This window comes from Vicugna pacos, chromosome 13, assembly GCF_048564905.1.
Source record: "Vicugna pacos chromosome 13, VicPac4, whole genome shotgun sequence".
In the NCBI taxonomy this organism is placed as follows: Eukaryota; Metazoa; Chordata; class Mammalia; order Artiodactyla; family Camelidae; genus Vicugna; species Vicugna pacos.
The window spans coordinates 28,353,034-28,379,578 of record NC_132999.1 but is presented as its reverse complement, the minus strand read 5'-3'; the positions used below and the strand labels follow the sequence as shown (position 1 = coordinate 28,379,578).

General features: G+C 36.1%; 2 protein-coding genes across 13 annotated transcripts; one reads left to right on the top strand and one right to left on the bottom strand.

Annotated features, from left to right (window-relative positions):
* Positions 1-183: 183 nt before the first annotated feature.
* IFT25 (intraflagellar transport 25) lies at positions 184-26,521 on the bottom strand. Of its 12 annotated transcripts, none has more exons than XR_012079098.1 (7): positions 25,960-26,107; positions 16,308-16,420; positions 9,010-9,116; positions 7,296-7,364; positions 5,137-5,180; positions 1,156-1,267; positions 192-779 (listed from the first exon to the last, which is right to left on the bottom strand). XR_012079098.1 is itself a non-coding variant. In XM_072974413.1 (7 exons), exons 3-7 carry the CDS (start codon positions 16,403-16,405, stop codon positions 3,261-3,263), a joined length of 432 nt encoding a protein of 143 aa, XP_072830514.1. In that variant the 5' UTR covers positions 16,406-16,420; positions 17,108-17,206; positions 26,328-26,396; the 3' UTR covers positions 3,176-3,260. The 12 variants fall into 12 exon arrangements, 11 of the variants coding, with proteins under 11 accessions (XP_072830520.1, XP_072830514.1, XP_015091660.1 ...); XM_072974413.1 differs by lacking the exons at positions 192-779; positions 1,156-1,267; positions 25,960-26,107 and adding exons at positions 3,176-3,374; positions 17,108-17,206; positions 26,328-26,396; XM_015236174.3 differs by lacking the exons at positions 192-779; positions 1,156-1,267 and adding exons at positions 3,176-3,374; positions 17,108-17,206 and having other exon boundaries at positions 25,960-26,068.
* LOC116277743 (small ribosomal subunit protein uS5) lies at positions 17,428-18,364 on the top strand. Its single transcript, XM_031672398.2, has one exon. It carries the CDS (start codon positions 17,507-17,509, stop codon positions 18,332-18,334), a length of 828 nt encoding a protein of 275 aa, XP_031528258.2. The 5' UTR covers positions 17,428-17,506; the 3' UTR covers positions 18,335-18,364.
* Positions 26,522-26,545: the final 24 nt, after the last annotated feature.

Below are 26,545 nucleotides of genomic sequence, written 5' to 3'. Positions count from 1 at the left end.
TTTGACGGCACCAACGTCACCCTTGAAGGACCTTTTCTACTCTCCTCCATTGATCTAAAACCTACCTTCTCGAGAGTAAATTTGTGCAACAAATCTCGATAAGCAAATTATCAGAAAGTATCAAAAGACTTAAAACTGTTCCTAACTTTGACTAATTTCCTGCTGGGAATCTCTTCTAAAAAAAAATCATATGAGAGGGAGGAAAAGATTTACGCATAAAGATATCCTCCATAGCATTATTTATTTTAAATTTTCTATTATGAAGAATTTCAAGCATATATAAAAGTAGAGAGACTAGTACAAAGAAGCCCCATATATCCATAACCCAGATCCAATAACTTACTACTGTATTTGCTTCAACTCACATTTTTTTCCTTTAAAAAATATGCTCAAGTATTTTAAAGCAAATCCCAGATATCATGTTATTTTTACCTTACATACATACATACGCATTTTTACCTTACATTTTTTACATTTTTACCTTACATACATACATACACATCTCTGAAAAATATAGGCCTTTTCTTACATAAGCTTGATGCCAGTATTTCACACCTAGCAAAATGAACAATGATACCCAGTCCATAAGTAGATTTCCCCAATTATCTTTAAAATGTCTTTTTCAGTTGGTTTGTTCAAATCAGCATCCAAATAAGATCCACACATGGCATGTGTTTATTGGGGATCTTACATTTCCTTGAATCTGGAATGGACCCACTTCCTTAACTGATTAACATTTTTCATGTCACTGAATTGTTGAAGAAACCAGGCCACTTGTCCTGTAGGATAAGCCACATTCTAGATTTCTCTGTATATCAGTCAGGATAGGCCAGGTTATGCTAGGGTAACAAGCAATTCCAAAATTTCATTGGTTTAAACAATGAAGCTTTATTTCTCCTTCTATATGTCTACCTCAGACTGACTGGGAGCTCTGCTACCTGCTATCATCAGTCTTACTCCCAGAGGTAGAACGATGAAGTAGTTAAACTATGTAGAACATCACAGCTGGTCACCAGGGGAGAGAGAAAAGGGCTTTGAAGGGTCTCTTGTAAGCAATTAAATGCTCAGCCTAGAGGTCAACTACCTTTCATCTCATTGGCCAAAACTGATCACATGGCCCTACCCAAACAAAGAAGGCCAGGAATTATATCTTACCATGGGCAGGGAAGGCAGAGATCTGGGCATTTCTGTGAGCTGCATTAATGGCTACAAGTCTACTTGCTTCCTTGTGGTGTCATTTTACTTGTTCCTCTCTCCCTTGAATTTCCTGAAAATGAAAGATAACTCTAGAACTTGATTTGACTCAGGCTCAGTAATTTTGCAAGAACACTTCATAGGTTGGTCTATGTGCTTCATATTGCATCACATTAGGAGGCATACAGTGTTTAATTATAGTAGATTCCAGCAGTAATAGCCACTACTCTCTGCCTCCACCCCCATTGTAGTCACATCTCCTTGTATCCATGCCCTAGGTGGACCCCTCTTGTTCTGACTCTGGGTTTGGCCATATGACATGATTTGGGAAAAGCACGATGATAGCAAATACAATGTGAGCAAAGACTCAAAGTGTTTTGCACATTGTGGCTATTCCTCTCTTGCCACTCTAGAATGCTGAGATTGGTAAGCAAGTTATCAGAAAGTATCATGTGATTATGAAAGCTGACAAGTCCAAAATTTGTAGAGTTGGTCAGAGACCCAGGGAAGAGCTGAGGTAGCAGTACAAGCCAGAAGGCCCATCTGCTGGCAGAATTCTTTCTTGCCCAGGAGATATCAGTCTTTGTTTTATTAAGGTCATCAACTGATGGATGAGGCCTGTCCACATTATGGAGGGCAATCTGCTTTACTCAATGTCCACCAAGGTAAATGTTAATCTCATTCAAAAAATACCTACAAAGAAACATCTAGAATAATGCTTGAGCAAACATCTGGGCACTGTGACCCAGTCAATATGACACATAAATTTAACAATCACATATATATTTCACTAAGGCTGCGTTGTGGGGTGAACTGTATCTCTAAAAAGATATGTTGAAGTCTTAACCCCTGATACCTGTGAATGTGACCTTACTTGGAAACAGGGTCATTGCAGATGTAATTAGTTAAGATGAGGTCATACTGGAGTAGGTTGGGCCCTTAATTCAATATGACTGGAGTCCCTAAGAAGAGGAGAGGACACACAGAAACAAATATATGCATCGAGGGAAGATGATGTGAAGACACACAGAGTGAATGCCATACGATGACGGAGGCAGAAATTGGAGCTATGGTGCCACAAGTCAAGGAATGCCGAGATGCCACCAAAGCCAGAAGCTAAGAGAAAGGCATGGAACGTATTCTCCCTCAGAAACTCCAACAGGAACAAACGCTGCCAATACCTTGACTTCCAACTTCTAGCCTCCAGAACTGTGAGAGAATAAATTTCTATTGTTTTAAGCCACCAAGTTTGTGGTACTTTATTATAGCAGCCCTAAGAAACGAATATAGACTGCATAGATAAAATACTATGTTCTAATGTTATTTTTCCTGTGTGTTTATCAATTTGTAATAAAGTTAGGTTTACGCATTTCTGTTTGTTTTCAATATTTTGAAATTGCTTAATTTTTTAACTTTTTGACTAAATATATGTATTCAAATTCAAGCTATATGATAAGATACATTCAGAGAAGTTTTATTTCCCTCCAAGCTGTCCTATCCTGTTCCTAACCTCCCCAAAGTATAAAGAAAATCAAATAATATCAACATTAGTTATCACTGGGAAGTAAGATTATGTGTTTCCTAACTCTTCTCCAAGGTCTGCAAATGAGGACAAAATAAAATTAAAAGAAAAAAATAAGCTAAAGCTCAAGTTCTATGACCTCAATGAAACCTTCTCATAAAAGACTTTCTCTTTCTTGAACTTGTACATTGTTTACTGTCCATATTGTTCACTTAGCCCTTTGCATCAATCAATCAATCAATTAAAAAATTAATGCACTGACATCCGAAGGACACCATATTAGATGCTGTGGGGACACAAGGTATTATCAGCTGAGTTTTCATGTATAGTCATTTCCTTGATTAAATTGAATGCTGAAGTAAAAGTTTTCTTATAGCCCACATGTTGGCCATCACTACTGACTGATGAACCAAATTCCTACAAAATGTTACAGAGAAAATAAATAAAAACTGAAACAGATTGCTACAAATCCCTTTAATAACGACAGCTTCATGTTTCAATAAATATATTATTAAAATTGTGCAAGAGGATTTTGTTATAATTGTTAAGAAAGATTTGAGATTGCTATTCCCTCTGCAGAAACGCTATGCACAGATGCAAAATGATCAAAGGCTGATACAATAATGAATCTCAAGTAAGTGGCGTGGCCATCACGTGCCTGTAGGGGAAAGATCAACACAGATGCTTTTATCAATCCTAGTTAACCATTAAACAAGCAGTGAGCAGAAGGGTTTGATGCAAGAATAATATTCTAAATTGTAATGATTTATGAGATACAATATTCAGAAGAGAAATCAGCCACATATAATGGTACAGTTATTCTGATGTGTATCAGCCAAATATCAGCCTTGGTTTGATGAAGACTAGCAGGTGGAGCTAAAAATTACGCTGTACAACTCTTGATTAATTTTTAAAAATGCTTTTCTAAAGTATTTTTATGCTAAGAGATTTCATTTGTTGGATGATGCCTCAGAATACACTACTTTGAAACATTACTATATTTTTATATTTACATAATTTTTCTGAAAAGCAATTTGACATATATATATATATATATATATATATATATATATATATATAGAACTATAAATATGTCTATACCCATGGACCCAGTAATTCCATTCCTTGAAATTTAATTTTAGAAAATAATTTAAAAGGTGAATATCATAGTAGCAGGAACAGGCATAAGATGTCCCTGTAGCATTAACTATAATGACAGAGGGAGAAAAAAGGAAATTAGTTAACATTTGCCTATCTGTATACATTTAATTTTAAAATCGTAATTTATGAAGCTTGTGATATAATATTAAATTTTTAAAAGATACAAAAAATTTCACACATACTATAATAACATGTGATGCATATGGTCAATAACTAGAAGAAAATAAGTACTGTAAAAGCTGCTGTGCCGGGGTACAAAAACTATGGGTGATTTCCAGCCTTCCATTCCCCCTTACTTTTCTCCAAATGCTCTATAGTGGTGCAATCCTCCCTGATCCACAGTGAGTTCTGAAACAAAATACTTAGCAGAGGCTTACTAATCATAACCTATTGGTAAAGATGGAGAAAACAGGAAGATAAAATTCCTTCTTCTGGTCCCCAGTAGCCTTCCCAGTCATTAGGCACATTTGGGTGGTGGAGAAGATAATTAATAGGATTCAAAAACTCCTGCAGAATCTTTCAAAACACTGATTTCATAGCTGCCAGTATGTTGTGAAGAAGGAAACTTAATGGACAAGGTACCTTTAACCCTCATTTAGAGAAACTTTAATTGAATAAGCACTACTACCTAAAAAAATACATATTCAGTTGTTTCACTTTTGTGTGTTTGTCTAAAACAGGGGCCTGACAAACTAGCAGGAACACAGAAACTCCTGATGAGGCAGCAGCTTCCTCATCAACAGGCATTCATTCCACTTGACAAGCAAAGCCCAATGGAATGTTGTCGGAAAACGCTGGTTCTCTTTTCACCTCATCTCTCTTTGGCTTATTTGTTGCTGATCCTATGCTCCAGTTCCCCTTATCTGAATCTCCCTTGTCCTTTCATGCTTAAATTAACATCCAATTTTGGCATCTCGACTTTTTTTAATTCCTATTTTAAAAGCCTACAAAATCAAATGAAAGAAAGGAAAGCAATACTTCAAAATAAATGAATGAACAACATAAAACAAAAACAAATAAGTGAATTCTGTTCTATCCTTGCCGTCATTCTGTTTATGACAGATAAGAGCCTAGTTGATGAATGCTACATTAGATTATACTCTTACTGAGAATAACTTTCTCTCTTGGTTGATTAGATACAGAACCTAAAATATTATGAAGGTATTTACTAACTATATGACTATGGAGATAGGTTTAAAATTTAAATACATTGTACTAGCTAAAGATGATGTTTATCTCTTCAAAGTATATTTACTTACCACAATTTCTTCATTTTGAAGCTGCCCCTCTGTGTGTACTAGATCTAAAACACAAATTTAATGGAAAGGAGTTAGGACTCAAAACGCATGAGGAAAGCTATGGAAATTTATGTTAAGCAAAACATGATACCTGGTAAACTATAATTAGACCAGATTTACCAGTGTTTTGGGGTTATGACTCAATATAAAAATAGAGACATTTGATATGAAAGATATAAAAGGTAAAGTATTTATGAGCTACAAAATATTTCTAGTGAGTATAAATAAAAGTAAGTGTAAATTATAGTAAAGGAATATAAAGCAAAGAATCGATAAAATGTGAAAATCCTTTTCAAGGATCAAGCTACTGAGTAATGCAGGCCTGAAAGGAGCCATCTTACCATTCTCATGGTTACTCATGGCTCAGTTTCTCACAATGAATTTTTACTATGATGCTGAAGTATGCCACCTGTGAACTGATCTTTTCTGACATCCAGCTTTAGAAAACTTTTACTTACGTACTTTTAGGACAGATTAACTTATTCAATCATGAATTAATTATAACAAACATTCTTTCAGAAATATGAAATAGTTAGCTGATATAATAAACAGACATTATTTAGAAATTAATTTTATTTGTATCAAAATAGCATACATATTTTAAAAGGCATGTAGCACAAAATAGGAAGTCTCTAGGAAGTAAAATTATGTATGACTTTCCTTCTGTTTCCTAACCTTTCCCTGAGGTAATGAAAAATATTAAGTCCCTGCTTAACCCCTTTTTCCTCCAATCCTGCCCCCTAGAGGTAAATGTTTTCTATCGTTTAATCTGTTTTTCCTGGAATTATGTTTTACATTCTTTTTCTTGATTTATCGATTTTTTTTACTGCCTTTATATTATGGTATGTGAAAATTTAGGCCTCTTGGACCAATATCCTCTTCTTTCTCCTCCTGCAAATTTTCCCTCCTGCCATTGCCTCAATTTTGAAATCAATACTTTATGGGTACATTACTGTCTATATAAATGTTATTTACTGCTGAAATAAGTAATAAATTATGATACATTTTCTTTCTTATGCAACCCTTCCTCTACCAGAAGTTAAAACAACCTCATATCATTTGCTTAGTTTTTTCAATTATAAAAAATTGGAAAACCTCAAATATACATAAAAGACAGGATATAATGCCTATATATACATACCCATCATCTTGAATTTACAATTATTAACATTTCACCATACTTGATTTATCTAATTTTTTGCTAAAGTATTTTAAAGCAAGTCCAAGACATCACGACATTTCATCTTTAAATATTTGATTATCCATCTCTAAATAAGAGTATTTTCTTACATAACCACAATACCATTATTATACTAATATTAAAAAATGCTTTAATATCATATAATACTCAGTCTGTATTCAAATTTCCCCATTGTACCCCAAAATGTCTTCTTCTAGTTGGTTTATTCAAATCAGAATTAAGTCTCTCTTAGTCTTGAACTGCCTTCTCTCCCACACACAGAGTTTTTTCCATTCCATTGACTTATTGAACGGAACAGGTCAGTTGTCCTGTAAAATGTCCCAAATTTTCTCATATTGCCTCCTCGTGGTTTCATTTAATTTGTTCTCTATCCTCTGTTTTCTGTAGATTAGAATTAGAGCTAAAGGCTTGATTATATTCAGGGTTTAAAGCCTTCATCATATGTCTGGTGATTTCTGGCTCTTTGTTTCTTATGAAAAGATCATCTGAAAACTGTGCACGAGCTGGACTTGTTGACTACTGGACTTTGAAAGGGAGACCAGGAAATGAGCTAGCCTTTGTCAGCATACACAGATCTTTCTTCTGGGACCACTCAGTTTCTCCAAAGATGAATCCTCCAATCTCCTGGCTGGGGCTCTATTCCTAGTGGCTACAATAAACAGCAGAACACAGGAAGAAGGCTAGAGTTCCCACCATTCAATATGCAGGCTTCCACTTACATCCGTTTTCCACTCCATGTCTCACTTACTCTCTGTCTACTATGCCTACTATGCCTGGGTTTTTCTAGGCTCTTAATATGTCACAAGAAGCATTCAAGTCCTCTTTTTTCACCAAAATGCAGCCCGACTGGAAATACAGAATAAAGGACAATTCTCTACTCCCTCATGATCAGAACAATGCTGGTGAAACAAGCACATACCTCTTTCAACCCACTGCTCAAAATCAACTGGCTCTTTAGAAGTGCTCTTTTCAATCTTCAAGGCCCGCACTGACATTGTAAATAAAGAAAATAAATAAAGTGTTAATTATTTACCTGACTCTATTTTGCTGTCCCTATATTCCCTTTTTCCTCTGTCTGAGAGGGTCAGGCATTGGTGGGACTGCACAAAGTACTGGGATCAGGAACACCACATTCTGAAAATCACTCACTTACTCTGTTTTTCCATTAAGTTCCTATGGTAAAATGCAGTCTGTGTAACTGTACTCTCACAAATGTTTGCAAGCATATAACACAAAGCTAATAGAAACTTTCTGAATTTGGTATCATCTGGATTTTGGGGGGTAAATAAGAATAAGAATAAGAATAAGAATAAGAATAAGAATAAGAATAAGAATAAGAATAAGAATAAGAATAAGAATAAGAATAAGAATAAGAATAATATTGGTCTTGGTCATAAAACTTTATGGAGAAACTACTATGAGTCAGACATATTCATTCATTCACTCTTGACTTCAATCTTACTTTACTGATGAGGAGAAGGCTTAAAGAAACCAGGCAACTTAGAAAGTCAGGTGAAGTGTTCAATGATATACAGCTAGTAAGTGCCAGAACTGGAATTCAAACTTCAGGTCTGACTCCAGACCCTTTACAATTAATGACAGAAGAGAGAATGCAGTCATCTTCCTTCTGCACTGGTTTTTCTCCTTTACCCCTAACCCAGCTCCCCTCACCCCAAATCCATTCTTCCCCTTCCCTGTTCTGTGCCTTGAGGGGAGGGCCCCTGGGGACAGCATCGTCTAGACTCACTTGCCCACTGGCTACTCGTCAGATTTGGCCAATTGGAGGTACTGGGAGGAAAGTGAAGGGCTGTGGGGAAGTGAGATCAGGTTGTATTTTCTCCACTCCCTTCCCTCTTCAGTATCATGTCTTTGACAGTAGTTATGTGCCTTCATGATTACAGCCCCTGTTGGGCAGGCCCTTATCCACAGGCTCCAGCTCTCGCCGGGCTCCAGTAGTACTATTTCCTTCCCTTGGCCCAGGGGAGGTAATGGCTTACTGCTGTAGCCAGTTTCTTGGTGTCTCACCATCCCTAGTTTGTTCCCTTAACCCAGGCCATAAATAGTCCCATCAATAAAGTCTCTTCATTTGAGCCATGTGGGATGTATCCTGTTTCCTGCTTTGATTTTGTCTGACACAATTTATCCTTAAATAAACATAAGACAAGATTAGGATAATGTTCTAGTGGGAGATACTTCTCCTAAATCCCTCAAAAAAATACCATTATTAATAAAAGAATCAAAATTATCTAATGTAAATAATCAGGGTTGTCAGATTTCCAGAAAGATTTTGACAGAGAACCCCTAGCCAAAAGAATCTGGAATAAAGACATCAAGGAACCTAGTGTTCTGGCAAGCTGGCTTCTTATGTTCATAACAGGGTCTTTTGCCAAAAGCATTTACATAGTAAATTGCATGGAAATTATTATGTGCTTTGGAAGGGTTTCAAATGTGCAGTTTCAGAGAGGTTAATTGTGCTCAAGGCAGTTAACCCATACTCCCCACCCATCACCCCCAGCAATAAAACTGGATTCCATGCTGTAAAAAAAATTAGTGTTTTGCCAAAAGTTTACATATGTGCCCTCTGCCTCTGGAAAAACTAAAAGATGTTGAAAATTAATACATGATTTGCTTACCAAAGTAACTCTGGATTACAAGCCTTTCAATCCTTACGTGTTTGTGAAAACAAATAATGAATTCTTGGGGAAACATTCCTGTGGTGGTCCAAAATGTTTCTGGATTTCTATTGTTAATTTTAAAGAAAAAGAGAAAAGAATAACCATCTGTTTTCAAATGTTTACTCACAAAATTCTAGTGAACAAATTAAAAAAAAAAAAAGACCACTAGAGTCTTGCAACCCCATCCTAACTGTTCATTCTGCCTCTAATCTCTCCCCAACTTAAATAATTCTTTACTACTAACCAGATAAATTTTTTTAAACATAGAACTTATGTCACTCTTCTCTATAAGTCTGCAGTGACCCCTTATTGCCTATAAATCTAAACTCCTTAGTATGGCATATATGACCGTCTACAATCTGGTCCCATCATGATATCATCTCTCATTACTGCAGTCACACTGGACCGATTAAAATTCTGCAAACACGTCATGCTGGCTCATGCCTCTGTGTTTTACTTTATGAGGTTCTCTTGACCAAAGCAGCCCTTCTTCCCTTGCAAAAGTTTATTCACTTTTTGGTCCTCTCTCTCCAACCCAACAAATTAGAATCACTTTCTCCCTCCTTTAGACTCATCTCACACACAGCATCCATTTTTACATTGGCACTTTTCTCTTGTGTTTTTATGGTTCCCGCTACACACTCTTTGTCCAGTTACTTTCTCTTACCCTTATTATCCCCAGGAACTATCACAATGGCTGACTCATAGTATGTTTTGAATAAGACGTTTGTTGGAAAAAATAAAAATACGCACTCAATGTTAGTCATATACTATATAAAATTATATATATATGTACATATATAGTATTGACTAGAGAGACAATCATTTCTGTTTTAATTATATAAGATTTTTCTCTTTTGGAGGTAAAATTTACCTATAGTGAAATTTCTCCTAGGTGTGCAATTCAATGAGTTTTGATAAATGTATATGCTTATGTAACCAGTATCTCAGGTAATCAATACCCTAATCAAGATAAAGAACATTTCCATCACTCTACAAACGTCCCTTCTTTCCTTCCAGACAATCCTTACCTCCTTTAGGAAACCACTGCTCTGATTTCTAACATGATAGACTATGCTATAATTTGTTTATTCATTTTTTTGTTTGATATTTTTGTTGAATATTTGGATTGCTTCTAATTTTTTACTATTATGAATAAAGCTTCTATAAACATTCTTGTACATGTGTTTTGTGGGTGTTTTAATTTCTCTTGGATAATTACTAGGAGTGGAACTGCTGAGTCATAAGGTAGAGAAGTATGTTTAGTTTTATAAGAAAATGTCAGATTTCCAAAGTGGTTGTGCCATTTTCCCTTCCTAACAGACATGTGAGAGTTCTAGTTGTTCCACACCCATGCCAGCATTTGCTGTTACCAGGCTTTTTAATTTTCGCCCATTCTAGTGGATATGAAATAGTGTCCGACTATGGTATTAATTTGCATTTCCTTGATGACAAATGATGCTAAGCCCTTTCTTCATGTGCTTTTTGGCCATTCATATATTTTCTTTTGGAAAATGTCTGTTAAGTATTTTTCTCATTTTTAAAAAAAGCTCTTTGTATTTTTACTATATATTTGTAGGAGTTCTTTGTCAGACTTTTGTATTATATTTTCTCCCAGTGTGCAGTTTGCCTTTTCATTTTCTTAATTGTGTCTTTCAATGAGTATTAGGTTTATTTTTGGCAAAGTACAGTTTTATTACTCTTTTCTTTTATGCTTAGTGATATCTGTGTCCTCATTAAGAAATCTTTGTTTTTCTTGTTGTCATGAAAGCACTTTCTTATGTTTTCTTTTAGAAGCTTAAATATTTTAGCTCTAAATTGAATTGATCCATTTTGAATTAATTTTTGTGGTTAGTATGAGGTAGAGGTTGAGATTCATTTTTTTCCCACTTGTTTATTCAGTCATTTCAGCACCGTATGTTAGACAGACTTTCCTTTCCTATTGAATTACCTTTGTATCTTTTTCTAAAAGTAATGCACTATATATGGGTGTATGTTTTTCTGCTCGCTCCAGTTTATTCCATTGATCTGTTTCTGTATCCTTAGCCTTTTATAGAAAATTAACTGACTTTATATGTGTGGTTCTATTTCTGGGCTCTCTACTGTTCCATTGATTGATTTATCTTGACAAAAATGCCATGCTGTTTTGATTACTGTATATTTATTTTAAATCTTGAAATCAGATAATGTAAGTGTTCCAACTTTTTTTTTTTTTAAGATTAGTTTGACCAGAGTAGGTCTTGGTATTTCCATATAATTTTCAGAACCAACATGTTCTAAAATTCTATTGAGATTATACTGAATCATTGTACTGGTCATTTTAGGGAGAAATTGTCATTTTAACACCACTGAGTTTTCCAACCATGAATGCAGTGTATCTTTTCATTTATTTAGTTCTTTAATTTCTCTCAGCAACATTTTATGGTTTGAGTGAAGGTCTGGCATGTCTTATTAAATTTATTCTTAACTATCTTGTGTTTTAAATGCTATTGTAAATGGGATTTTAAAATTTTCATTTTCCAAATGTTTCCTGCTAGTATATAGTAATACAATTGATTTTTGTTAATTGACCTTGTTAAATTTACTTAGTTCTAGCAGGGTTTTTTTGTTTGTTTTTTTGTTTTAGATTCGTTAGGGTTATGTAGATTTATATAATCTGTGAACAGAACAGAGACAACTTTTTTTTAGTGGCCAATAGCTCCTTTTTTATACACACACATACACCCCTGGAGAAACTGAAACCCAAATAAATATGAACAGTTCAAAAGGATACCTGGGTTTTTTTTTTAAACTAAACAATCTATAGACTTTATTTAAATATCACCAGTGCTCCCATTAGAGTTCTTTATAGCAGAATGACAACCAAGTTCTTGTCCAGGATTCAGTTCTGGATTACATGTTGCATTTGATGGTCTTCTCTCAAAAGGATACTTGGTTACAAGCTATATGTAAAGAGGACTCATTCCAAAACTTATTTTCCTGGTTGCCATCTGGAATAGGAAGACTTTTGGGGGAAATATTACAAGGGTAATCTCTTCCTGAAGAAATGATATTCTAATATTATAAAATGTCCCCTTTATCTCTGATAATACTCCTTATATTTTACCTTGATATGAATATAGACACAGCCACTCACTCACTCATGCTTACAGTTCGTAGGGTGCATCTCTTTTCATGCTTTATTTTCAACCTATTTATGACTTTATGTTTAAAGTGCACCTCCTGCAGACAGCATACATCTGGGTCTAACGTTTTGACCCAGTTTGACACTCTCTGGCAATTAATTGAAGTGTTTAGAACTGACATTTAATATAATTATTTATAGAGTTGGATTTAAGTCCTCCTATTCATTTTCTGTTTGTCCCTCCCATATATTTTTCTTGTCTCATTTCTCCTTTCCTATCCACTTTTGAGTAAATAAGAAAAAAATTTTAATTCCTTAAATTCCTTTATTAGTTCTTTCAGTGTACATCTTTTTTTAGTGGTTGCTCTCAAGGTTATAGAACCTCATGACAGTCAATTTACATTGAACTCTACTTTTGTGTCATTGTTTTAATATATTTTAAACCCATATATATTATAAATCCCACAATACAACATGTTGTTTCCTCATTAAGTGGTTAGCTGTCTTCCAAAAAAATGAAAAGAAGAGAAAAGATACTCATATTTATACCAAATGTTTCCAATGTACATACTTTCTTCCTGAACACTTGAATTTCCATCTAGTATTATATCATTTCAACCTGCGGAACTTTCTCTAGCATTTCCTGTGATGTAGGTCTCTTTTTTATATCCTCATTTTTTAATGATATTTTAGCTAGATACAGAATTCTGTGTTTATAGGGTTTTTTTTTTTTTTGGTTTTGTTTTGTCTTCCTTTTTCCCCAGCATTTTAAACATATTGTTCCACTGTCCCCTGGATTCCACTGCTTGTGATGCAAAGTTGGCTGTCACTGGTACCATTGTTCCCCTGTATGTAACGTATTTTTTTGCTCCAATTGTTTAAAAAATTTTTTCTTTATCTTTGTTTTTCAGTGATTTGTCTATGATACAGTCTCTTTGTATTTAACAGTTTCTTAGATCTGTAAGTTAGTATTCTTTAATGAAATTGAGGAAACGAAATATGCTATATCCACCCAAAGGAATTTTATTTGTCAATAAAAAGGAATGAAGTACTGATATGTGCTACAACATGAAGAGCCCTGAAAACATGTAAGTGAAAGAAGCCAGTCCGAAGACCACATATGTATGATTCCAATGATATAAAATGTCTGGATAAGCAAATCTATAGGGACAGAAAGTTGATTAGTGGTTGCCTAGGGCTAGTGGGGATAGAGGGTGACTATGAAGGGGTCTGAAGTTTCTTTTTGGGGTGGTGAAATATTTTAAAATGGATCGTGTATAATACGGTTGCAAAATGCTGAATATGCTGGAAGCCACTGAATTGTACACCTCAAATGGGTGAACTGTATGGTATGTGAATAAAATGCCAATAAAGCTGTTACAAAAAAGAAAAAAACAAGAATCCAGGTCTCCTAATTCACAATTCTTGATTTTTTAATACTATGCTTCATATTTCATAACTTCGTTTTATTTATATATAGTTAAAATTTTTATTTATTTAAATAAATTAAATGATTTTTACTTGCCCTATGTTTTTATTGGGTGCTTGTAATGAACATGACCAATATAATAACATCAAAGATATGTAGAGATGTACTTGGATTTTAAAATAATACATAACTGAATCCCCATAATGAAGTATAATGAAGTCATCAAAATAGTAATTTCCTTTTAAGTAAGGCCTTATAGCTATTGACTGTTTAACATCTATTATCTCAAGTGATAATAAAAAAAGTCATGCGATTTTTTCCCCACAACTCTGAGGTAGTCAGGGAAGGTGGTATTATCCCCATTTTTCAGACCGGGAACTAAGGCTCAAAGAATAACAAATGTATTCCTAGCCCAAGTAACACACATAGTCCCCTTACCCAGGAATTATAACTGAAAATCTATCATTCTTCTACAATGTGCCAAAGGGACCGAGTCTCTCTCTTTCCTTTTTCTCTTAACTAATTTTTTTCTTACGTACAATTTTTTTCCTTTTTCATTGACATGTTAAATACCAGAGGGCAAAAGTAAGAGTCAAGAGGAAGTAAAAATATAATCACTTTTAAAAATTCTATTTCTGAGGAAATAAAGAATTGGGAGCACTGTCCATTGGGGCAAATTTATAGCACTATTTTCTCCAAATAATTCTATAGTTACTTCCATTTAGACAAACCAACTTATGAACAGAGAATAAATGTTAATATCTACTATATACAGTCTAATTGTATTTGTTGGAAATGCATATGAATTAAAAGTCTCTGATGTACTCTGTTCAGTTATCAGGTTAGTAACTACTTTTATTCCATATAGTTTTCTGTACTAAGGATTTTTGTCTAATGTAAAAAATATTATGTACTTATTAATATGGACTGATAGAGTCTAAAATACTATCTGTTACATGTAACAGCCAATCTTAATGATCTAAAAACATATTCCCTTGAAACAAAGGTCACCAGAGGTGTGCGAGGTAAACTGATCTTGCCTTGCAAATTTGATCTATCTCCAGTCAGAGACAAGGAGTATTTTCAGAAAGATCTCTATTTCTGGCAAACAATTTAAGGCAAATCTCTATAGATCTGTGATCCTCATAAAAGTCCTCACATTTATATCTCTACTATAAGGCAGAGTGGAATAAATATCTATTACCTGAATTTCAGGAACTAAAAAGCTAAGAAGGATTAAGAGGCACAGATGTTAAGTTTTTTATTCAAACCTTGAGTTATTATAGTTTAGTACAAAGACCCTAAACTGGTAGTTAGAAGGTAATAGAGGTATATACTAAATTCTACTGGAACCCAACAAAAAGATAAGCTAATTCTATCTAAGGAAAAGGAACAGATGTCAGAGAGGAGATAACAGCTGGGCTTAACGGAACAGGTCGAGTTGCTAGAATTTTATCCAGATACGTGGACTTCACAATAGAACACAAAGAACCACAAGATCCATTTTACAACTGGCTCTGCCTTCGGTAGTTAAAACTAGTACTTGACCTCTTAAGACCTCTCTTACCACAAGTCTAAATGAAAGGTTTAGATCAGATGAACTCAAAAGTCCTTCCAGCTCTAAAATTATATGATTCTGTAAGTCAAGCTCAGGTCACTGTACAAATACCAAGAAAGAGAACTCAAGAGAGTAATAAAATAGCCAGGACTATTGGAGAAAAAAAAAGTTCTTCCTGGATGGACTTGGAGGGCATTTAATTAGTGAAATAAGTCAAACAGAGAAAGACAATTACTGCATATCATTTACATGTGGAATCTAAAAAATAAAACAAACTAGTGAATATAACAAAAAGAAACAGACTTACAGATAAAGAGAACAAACCAGTGGTTAGTAGTTGGGGGAGGGAAGAAGGGAGGACCAAGATAGGGCTAGGGAACTAAAAGGTACAAACTACTATGTATAAAATAAATAAGCCACAAGGAATATTGTACAGCAGACAGAATATAGCCAATATTTTATAATAACTATGAATGGAGTATAAGCTTTAAAAATTGTGAATCACTACATACCTGAAACTTAAAACACAGTATCGTAAATCAACTATACTTCAACTTTTTAAAAAAGGAGTTGTTCCATTAACTACTTTTTCTTGGAATTTAAAAGTCTAAGAATGATATCTATCTCTACTTAGAATAAGCTCTAACACAGTGAAGAGTGGTAATTGGAATGATATCAAGAAGCTGAAGACCAAACGATGCAAGTAGATAGAAGAAAGTGAAGCATTCAGTTCAGCAAAGATGTTGCTTAGACCAGAAGGAAAATAGGCAGTAGACAGGAAGTTGTAATGTTTAGATTCCTATTTACCAAGAAAACCTTGGAATAAAACCATAACCAGATATTAAAATGTGTACATCCATAAAATGAGGTAACCATTGTTTGAAGTTTTGCCTTGTTAGACCACATTTTAAAAAGCTGTTTTAGTTTAAGAATTATCAAGAAAAGGATTAAAAACCTAAATATACACAACTGAATTAGTTCCAGAGATGGTACTAAAGTGGGTATTGTCAGGTAATCTAGTGCACCATTTATTCAACTGTTTAACCCTGCTAGTTATTGTACACGTAAAACATGTACTCTCAGTACTCAGGGGGTTCACTGACCTAATACTAAGACTTTAAGGAAGAAAGAATAGTAACTCTTACCCATCAATTATATTTTCAGGTGGATGTTTTTCATCACTTGATGTCGCTAAAATCACTTCAGTTCCTTCAGAGCTTAAACAAAGATCAACTTTTCCCATCTTTAAGTACTTAACCTGCAAGTAAAACAAAACAAAATGACAACAACTGCAACTTTTTTATTCTCTAAACTTTATCTGAGAAAAGGAAGAGGGAGAAAGCCTGTTGCCTAGCACACAAATTAACAACCAAGCTATTCAACAAGTGGGAGGGACTCTGACATGTTTATTGACATAAGTAAGCTTCTGACCTCTCCAAGGGATAATCCATAAGATATGAATATTTTCACTACTCCATGAAACAAGTCCCTGACTACTCTCATTGACATAGCTTTTCTGCTTTCAAGATGAAAAACCCTCAATAATTATACAGAAGTCAGCTAAAGTGACATGAATTAGTGGGTAAATCTTAAAAAGGGATTTATAATGTTCTATTTCTCAAATTTTAAAAATTGCAGAGCATAAAAACAGATGCTTTGTAACTGTTTAACCATATGCTTATCAATTGAAGTACCAAACAATATTATTTAAATCTTAAAAGACATCATCATTTTTTTTTAGTAGAAATGTGAAATAAGAGAAAAGACGCCTTTTCATTTATTTTTAAATTCTAAATCAGTCACTTGTTTCACGAACTTAGACATTTCTGTTGTAGAGTAATATTTTAAGTTTCATGAAAGGCCTGAAAAGACATTGTTGAGCTCAACTATGACCCCTGGAGGGTAAACCAGAAGGAAGAATAGAGAAGATTATATCAGAACTCACCCTCCTATTTAATCTGCAGGTGATAGGACACAAACCAATATACAAATGCAAAGTGACTAGGAAAGCTGTGTCAACAAAGAACTAAAAAATGAAGAATGCCTGGAAAAGGGAGAAAGCCTTTGAACATACTTCATACCTTGTCCCAAGTCTAACTTTTTAAAAAACTAAAACTATTTCAAATAAACAAACAAGGTACAGCAAATATTACATATATTAAACAACCATGTACCCACTTCCCACATCTGAAAAATCTTAACATTTTGCCATACCTACTCTAACTTTTTTTTTTAAGAAATTAGTAGAGCTTCTTTACTGAGACGACACCAAACGGCGGATGACGCCGGTGCTGCGGGAGGGCCCGGAGGCCCCGGAGGCCCCGGGGGCCCCGGGGGCCCTGGGATGGGAGGCCGCGGTGGCTTTCGCGGAGGCTTCGGCAGCGGCGTCCGGGGCCGGGGTCGCGGTCGGGGCCGAGGCCGCGGCCGCGGCCGCGGAGCTCGCGGAGGCAAGGCGGAGGACAAAGAGTGGCTCCCTGTCACCAAGCTGGGCCGCTTGGTGAAGGACATGAAGATCAAGTCTCTGGAGGAGATATATCTCTTCTCCCTGCCCATCAAGGAATCTGAGATCATTGACTTTTTCTTGGGGGCGTCCCTGAAGGACGAGGTTTTGAAGATTATGCCTGTGCAAAAGCAGACCCGTGCTGGCCAGCGGACCCGGTTCAAGGCATTTGTCGCCATTGGGGATTACAATGGACATGTCGGTTTGGGTGTTAAGTGCTCCAAGGAGGTAGCCACAGCCATCCGGGGGGCCATCATCCTGGCCAAGCTCTCCATTGTCCCTGTGCAGCGAGGCTATTGGGGGAACAAGATCTGCAAGCCCCACACTGTTCCTTGCAAGGTGACTGGCCGCTGTGGTTCTGTGCTGGTGCGCCTCATCCCTGCACCCAGGGGTACTGGCATTGTTTCAGCCCCGGTGTCCAAGAAGCTGCTGATGATGGCTGGTATTGATGACTGCTACACTTCTGCCAGGGGCTGCACTGCCACGCTGGGCAACTTTGCTAAGGCCACCTTTGATGCCATCTCCAAGACCTACAGCTATCTCACCCCTGATCTTTGGAAGGAGACTGTGTTCACCAAGTCTCCATATCAGGAATTCACTGACCATCTTGTAAAGACCCACACCAGAGTTTCTGTGCAGAGGACCCAGGCTCCAGCTGTGGCCACCACATAGTTTTATATGCAAAAAATAAAGTGAATGAAGTAAAAAAAAAAAAAAAGAAATTAGTAGCCCCTCACTGACTAACTCCATTCCCTTCCTTGCCCAGTGGTAACAGCTATTCTGAAACTGATCCATATCCTTACTGACTACATTTTTATACTTTTACCATATGTGTATCAATATGTACTGTTCTTTTAAAACTTAGATGTTTTCATAATATATATATCCCTTGCTACTTGCTTTTTTCATTCAGTATTATATTTTCAAGATTATTATATTGATACATGTAAATCTACTTTATTCATTTAAACTGCTGTAAGGTATTTCCCATTTCTCTGATGATGGATATTTAGGTCTATTTCCAATTTTTTGCTATTACAAACAAATTTGCAATGCATATCTTTGTGTATGTGCACATTGGGAGAAAGTCTTTATAATAAATAGTATCTTTCCTTGTGGAAGTAAAACTGCAGAGAGCTACAATCAGAGCTACAATCAGTATATCTCCAAGTCAATAATTGATCAACTTGATCTCTAAATTAAAATAATTTACATTACCATTGGCAGTGTATGAGAATTAATGCTTCCTCATATTGTCACCAACTTGGTATTGTTAGACATTCTGGCTTTAGTCAACTGCGTTGGTGTGAAATGGTATTTCAGTAAGGTTTTAATTTGTATTTCCATGATTACTAGTGAGACTGAATACCTTTTCATGTTTATAAAAGGTCATTCAGGCCTCTTCAGTTATTTGCTTTTTCTTATTCTTCACTCATTTTCTATTGGGTGCATTTTCCCCCTTATGTCCTTTTCTTTTTGATTTGTAAAAAATTTTTAAGCAAAATATTCTGGATACAAATCCTTTGTTATATGCATTGCAAATCTCTTCTATTCTATGACTTGATTTTTCTTTTTAACTTTATTTTTTTGTGCGAGAGCTTCTTCCCCACCACACACACTTCCTTTTTTGGTTTTGAACTGTAACATATATACAGAAAAGAACACACATCATAAGTATACAATGCAATAAGTATTCACAAGGTAAACATTCAGGTAACCACCACCCAGGTAAAGAAACAGACTATCACCAGCATTTGAGAAGCCTTTTTTATGGCCCCTCCTAGTCACCACCCTCCCCTCCTTCCCACAGGTAGCATGGTCCTTATTTCTAATGCTACAGATTCTTTTCACCTGAACTTTATATACATGGGATCATATAGTTTCCATTCATTTGCATCTGGCTTCTTTCACTGATCATTACGTGTTTGAGATTTATCCATGTCGTTGTGTGTGGCAGAGTTGAAGCACAACTAAGTAATCCAGCCCCAACCAAGCTCAACTCCTAATAAGATCAATGAAATCAACCCTTAAGTGGAGCTTCACAGGAAACTGGATGTGAGCTAAAAAGCAAGGAAAGATTTCTATGGTCTCAGGCACTTAGATCCCAAAGCCCTGATGAAGGAAGGAACTGATTTTACTCTTAAATATGTGAAATCAGAGATAAACTGAAACTATTTAAATAAAACTACAACTCAACACAATCCCTAGATGGACTGAAGTGATTTTTCTCCTTAGCCTAGCTACCAGACAAAGAAAATGGTGTGTTTTCTCTAGGAAAAAACATTATCTACTTACTTCAGCATCTATTGTTCTTTTAAACACAATGGGCAACACACAAAGTCATGTGAGTAGCACAGGGAATTATAGCCATTATATTTTAATAACTTTTAGTGGAGTATAATCTATAAAAACACCAAATCACTATGCTGTACACCTGAAGTTAATATAATATTGTAAATCAACTATATTTCAATAAAAATTTTAAAAATAAAACTTAAAAAAAATTAAATACTAAAAAAAAAAGTCATTTGAAGCAGATCTATAGATGACCAAGGTGCTGGAATTATAAATTGATTAGAGAATTTAGCGCAAAGATGCACAAAATTGGTGAACAGAAAGGGAATTTTAGCAGAGAAGTGGAAACTATAAAATATAACACAATGGAAATCCTAGAACTGAAAAATATCATATCTGAAATAAAGAATTCATTAGATGGGTTAACATTAGATTGGACACAACACAAGAAAAGCTCAGTGACCTTAAAGACAGGCCAACAGAAATGGTCCAGAATGAAATAGATGAAAACAGATGATAATGAAAATAAAAGAACAGAGCATCAGATACCTGTGAAACAATATCAAACTAGTCTGAAATACATGTAATTAGAATCCCAGAAGGAGAGGAGAAAGAGAACAGTGTAGAAGAAAAATTTTAGTAAATTGTAGCTAAAAATCTTCCAAAATCTATGAGAGACATAAACCCACAGATCCAAGAACTTTAGTGAACCATAGCTGGATAAATACAAAGAAGATCCCACCTAGGCACATCTTAGTCAACTGCTGAAAATTAAAGAAAAGAGTGAAAATTAAAATCAGTCTAGCAAAAACCACCTTATACGTAGGAAAACAACAAGGAGAATCAAAACTGAATTCTCGTAATTAACAATGGAAGCTAAAAGACAATGGAATGATGTTTTTGTGCTGAAAGAAAAAATACAGAATTCTATATCCAGCAAAAATATCCTTTAAAAATGAAGGCAAAATAAAGACATTTTCAAGCAAACAAAAACTGAAAGTATTTGTTACCAGTAAGACCCACAGTACAAAAATATTAAAGGCAAGTACTTCAGGCTGAAGGGATATGACTCCAAGTTGAATCCTGGATCTATGGGAATGAATGAAGACCACTGGAAATGGTAAATACATTGCTAACGTAAGAGAATATTCTTAAAATTTCTGTAAAAGACTACTGACTAAAGCAGCAGCCACTAAAAAACATAAAGAGTTACAGGAAAAAGGCTGACAGAGAAGAAAAATTAGAATACCATAAAAATACTTGATTAATCTGAAAGAAGGTAGAAAAGAAAAAAAGAAGACAGAACAAACAAAATGAACAGCAAGAAGATAGATTTAAGTACAAACACAAAGATTATTCCATTAAATATTAGTAAACTAAACACTACACTATCAGACTAAACTTCAAAAAACAAAACAAAACTAGATACTTTCAAGAGACACTCTAAATATGAAAGTAGAAGGCTAGATAAGATAGAATAAATCTTAGTATCTGGAAGGTAAATTCTCCTGCTTAACTTTCAAATTTTGTTTCTATGCTTCATACCTTGATTATTACAAACAGTTTTGTTAAATTATAATAAAACATTTTTTGAGATGTTGATTATAATTCAATTCCGTTATAGATTAATTTGGAGAGAACTGACATGTTTATGACAATGAGTTCCCCAATTCATGATCTGGCATATCTCTTCATTAATTTAACACTTCTTAAGTTTTACAGTTTCCTACAAATACATCTTCACCTCTTTTATCATATTCACTCTTAGATCCCTATGGTTTCCATTGCTACTGTAAATGGGATCTTTAAAAAACTAACGTTATTAAAAAATTTTATTCTTCATCACACAAGGAATATTTCCAACATTTCACCATTAAATGTGATGCTCATTGAAGATTTTGTTAGCCACTGTCCATGGTGTTACCCTTCACTTTAGATTGTTGGGGGTTTTCTCTTTTAAGTATGAATGAGCACTGAATTTTATCAAATGCTCTTCTAAAATTTATTACGGTGATTATACAGATTTTTCTACAGGTTGTTAACGTTAAATTAAATCAAGATTTTCTAATGTTACAGCATCCCTAGTTTGTAGTACAAACTCTGTCAAAACGGCCGAATTGTTTTAGTGTTTTTATCCTTAGCTGGATTCAATTTGCTAGTATTTTTAGAAATTTTGCAAATATATTTCTAAGTGAGATTGGCCTGTAAGTTTTCTTTGTTATTTAGTCCATGACTGGTTTTGGAATTTAGACTGTACTCTCAACATAAAGAAGTTGGAGAGTTTCCCCTAATTTTCTATTCGTATAAGATAGGGGTTATTTGATTCTATAAGCCTAGTAAAGTGTTTGTAGATTTGTAGTGTAGGTTTTTGACTATTTCAAGTCTAATAGTTCTCTTTAGGCTTTCTACACCTTGAGTTAATTTTGAAATTCATATTTTGAGAAAGTTATCTACTTTTCTAAGTTTTTATATTTATTGGCATGAAGTTCATGTTCTATTATAACTTTAAAATCTAGTATTGATAGTGTTAAAAGCCATGATCAAGAAAAAAGGCATATATTCTATTATGTTTTTATTTTGCCTTTTTTCTCACCAATCTTACCATAGCTTTTAACACTATTGATACCAGAGAACTAGTGTTATATCAACATTGTTAACCTTTAGTTTGAAGAGAAGAAATATGGTGAATTCCTAGAAATACAGATTGATGTACTTGGATGTTATTTATCAACAAAATTATAAAATTACTAAATTTCATTATTATTAAAAGTATAGCCTTGAAAATCTAAACAAGAAAGTAGTAAAACTGGAAAGCAACAGTAACATTAGTTTACAAGTTATACCTAACCTACACATTTCTTTTTGTTTGCTTGATAGAGTTACTACCTATTAGGGACATGTCAACAAAACTTGAGACAAAGCATCTCAAGATACCCTGTGGACTAGATGAAGAAATGTGGGAAAGGTGATAGGCAGCACTTTAGGTAGCCATTTATAATTCTTAGAATGACTATATTCAAAGAATTATGATTAATGGGACAAAAAGGACTGTGGAAGACCTCTATCCTTATTCCATTCAACATTTTTATTAAGGATGGAAAAAGTATGTTTATCAATTTAGCAGACGACACAAAGCTGGGATGTCAGCTAACAATGCTACATGACAGAAAATATGCTAGAGCACACAAAAAGATCTGAACAAGCTAGAAAAACAGGTTGCAATGAATAAGATATTTAATAAGGATAACAGTCAAGGCCGATACTCAGACTTAAATCAATCACACAAGCAATGGTCTAGATCAGGGACTGGCAAAATCCTGCCAATGAGCCAAATGTAGACTGCCACCTATCTTTGTATGGCCCATAAGCTAAGAACAGTTTTTACATTTTAAATATTTTTCAAAATCAAAATAATATCTTGTGGCACATGAAAATTATATGAAATATCAAATTCATAGCTGAGCGTCTGTGAATAGTTTTACTGGAAATGGCTACGCTCATTCATATATTGTACATGTGCTATAGTGACAGAGTTGAATAGCTGTGGCAGACTATAAGGCTCATAAAGCCTAAAATATTCATTATCTGGAAAAAGTTTGCCAACCCTTCTATGTGTAAAACATAGATTAGTTGACTGCAAAATCACTGTAAGGCAAGAATGTACAGTATCTGCCCCCAAAGGTAAAAGAATGTTATTTTATATTAATAGAATTAAGAAGGTACTATATTCTATCAAAATTTTTGAAAACCAACTAAGGCACTATGCTAGTAAGGCAAAGAAACCATGTAGTAGTCTTTGAATATGTAAACCTAAGACAAAGAGGTTGACTAAGACTTGGTTTTTGCCTTAAAGCTGAGTCAAGGAAGATGGACAAGCATAAAACCAATAATTTAGTATGTTATGTGCTAACAATGTGATCCACATCTAGAATACTGTATTCCGTTCTAGGTACTATATTTTAAGTAGAACATGATCAGGGTTAATATTGTTCAGAGGAGAGCAAAAAGTTCATGATGGTCTGTAAGTCATGTTATGTGGAGGAAGTTGAGAGAATATTGTTTCAAAAAGAGGTAATTCAGTGAGAGAAATGTGACTAAAGGTTTTAATATTGCAAGTCTTCACAAATGGAAAAAGGCTTAGAACTTTTCTTTTACAACTCCAAGAGGGAGAACTGGACTCAAAAAATATGAATTTTAAGCAGGAAGACATCACAGATATAAGAACTTTCTAGCAAAGTAAAGATTTTTTAACCTTTTCCATCCTTGAAAGTGTCCAAGAAGACTAGGTGGATACCTTTGGAGAAAACTAAAGAAAGAATTCTTGAACTGGGGTTCTTTTAGACTGAATCAAATTCTAGGAAAGGTAGATTGAGAACAGATAATGAAGAAACCTGAAAGTCAGGCAAAGACGGTAGGCTTTAGCCTGTAGTCCAGCGGTTCTCCATTGGAATGGGGCTAATTTAGCCCTTTCCCCACCAAGGGACATTTGTCAATGTCTGGAGACAGTTTGGCTGTCACACTTGGGGTGGGGAGGTGATGCTTTTGGCATCTTGTGGGCATTTCATGATGCTGCTAAACATCCCACAATGCATAGGACAGTCTGCCACAACAAATAATTATCTGACCAAAAAATGTGTATGGTGCAGAGATGGAAAAATCCTGTGGTAATCTATTTGGGAGTGGAAATATGAAGGTTGGAGACTTAAGCAGAGAACTTCTTTTTTTTTTAAAAGTGTTGTATTTTAGGGAAATATATCTAGCATTGATGTGTAGTAGATGAATAAGGAAGAGAATGTATTCTCCAGCTAGTCAGTTCTTTTCTTACCTCACATTCTTATCACCTAAGTTGTCTGAAGGAAGCAAACATGTACTTTAATACAAAATTCATTTTATACCTCCTAAAGCCACCAATATCCTTCCTTTTTCCTGTAGTGGGTGGAATTATCTACATAACAAGTAAGAACTAGGATTCACTTTGAGGTTCCTTTGTTGTGGTTAATGAAAAAGATGCAAACCAATCCAAAAGAAACCCAAAAAACAACTCAGCAGTTACGTTGTTTCTGCAACTCCAAAACGCAGATTTGGGATGTAGCCTATTCCCCATCCTGGGACACCTTACTTAATTCACGTGTGTTCACTTGGGGCCTCAGTTCATCAAAGCTGCTGCACTCTAAGGTGCCATCCTTTGCAATTTTTAAGGTCCCTGACCCTGGACTTCCCTGATGCCTTATCCTGTCCTCTAAACCCAGTGCCAGTTACCCACCCTTTCACCTCCAGTTCATATGTCCCTTCTTTCCGAAAACCCCTCTGCGCCAAATCTTCAGTTCCCTTTCTCCCTGACTAGCCCCCTGCCTCTGGTACTCCTACAACTAGACTCCTCAAACCCCTTCCCACATCATCATCCACTTGGTACTTTTGTGTAAATTAGAACACGTCCATCCTGTCTCCCCAGGGCTAGGTGCTATAGCTTGATATTACTTGAAAGGCAACCAGCCCTGATACCACCTTTTCACCTCCATCCCAAACCCCTCTCCTCAGTTCAAGGCCATTTCCAGACCTCCAAGGGCCCTAAATACTCATACTTTTGGACTCCCCGCCCCAAATTACGCAAACTATATTAAATGAATCAACGTCAAATGTAATTCTTAAATATACGGGTTACGTTCCAGCTGATTTGTTACATTTTGATAGATTTATTAATTTCGATTTGCAATTGATTTTGTCTTTTTGGGGTCAAAACATTATTTCAGGCCTCCAAAAAGTTCGTGAGATGTCACTAGTGTCTCTAGGACTCCGGGGAAATAACAGACCTGCATCACACCCCCCCCACCCCACCCACCTCACGAGCCTCCCCTCACGAGCCTCCCCTCACGAGCCGCCCCAAAGCGCCCTCCCACCGTCCGCCTCCGCGCCGCGGGTCTCCTCACAATCCCCGCCACGCTCGCTCGCTCCCTCCTCCACCAGCATCGCCCTCAGTAGGCCTCGCTCGGCCAGGATCCCACCTCCCCCGGTGCGGGCCGAGCCCGCCGGGCCGCCTCGCTCGCCTAGGCCTCCAGTTAGCTCCAACGGCGAGGACAGTCGGGCCTCGGGATTTCCCTACAGACTCGCGCCCCAACCCCGCCCCCTTCCCTCTCCGCAGGCCTTGGAGGAGTTCCCGGAGCCTTCTACTCCCGGCTCTTCGCTCCACCCCGCCCGCAGGCTCCGCCCTGTCCCGCCCGGTTCTGTGCCACGGCCTGGGTCCCCAGCCCCGCCCCGCTCCGCTCCGTCCAGGCCTCCTCTGAGTTCCCGGGCGCGCAAACCTCCTCTTCCAGCTCTACGATCCACCCCTGCCGTAGGCCCACCCCAGACCACGCCCCGTATCCTTCTTTACTTCGCGGGCTGAGCACCGTAGCCCCGCCCAAGGGCCTTTCCCTAGGCAAGCATCTGAGCGTGGTCTGCCTACCCTCCCCCAGCTCAGCTCAAATTCTAGGGCCTGTGAGACCCACGAGACCCGCCCTCGAGAGAGCACGCACGCGCAGTCCCCACCTCTCCGGGCTCCAAGCCCTCCGCCCTCAGGTCGTCAGCCCTAGGCCCGGCCCCGCCTCTAGG

Coding starts and splice junctions, on each gene's coding strand:
- IFT25 (XM_031684288.2), bottom strand. CDS start 16,405: ATGGGAAAAGTTGATCTTTGTTTAAGCTCTGAAGGAACTGAAGTGATT. Junction 7,365..9,009: donor TGTAATCCAGAGTTACTTTG/GTAAGCAAATCA, acceptor TTACAATGTCAG/TGCGGGCCTTGAAGATTGAA. Junction 5,181..7,295: donor TGAGCAGTGGGTTGAAAGAG/GTATGTGCTTGT, acceptor TTTGTGTTTTAG/ATCTAGTACACACAGAGGGG.
- LOC116277743 (XM_031672398.2), top strand. CDS start 17,507: ATGGGAGGCCGCGGTGGCTTTCGCGGAGGCTTCGGCAGCGGCGTCCGG.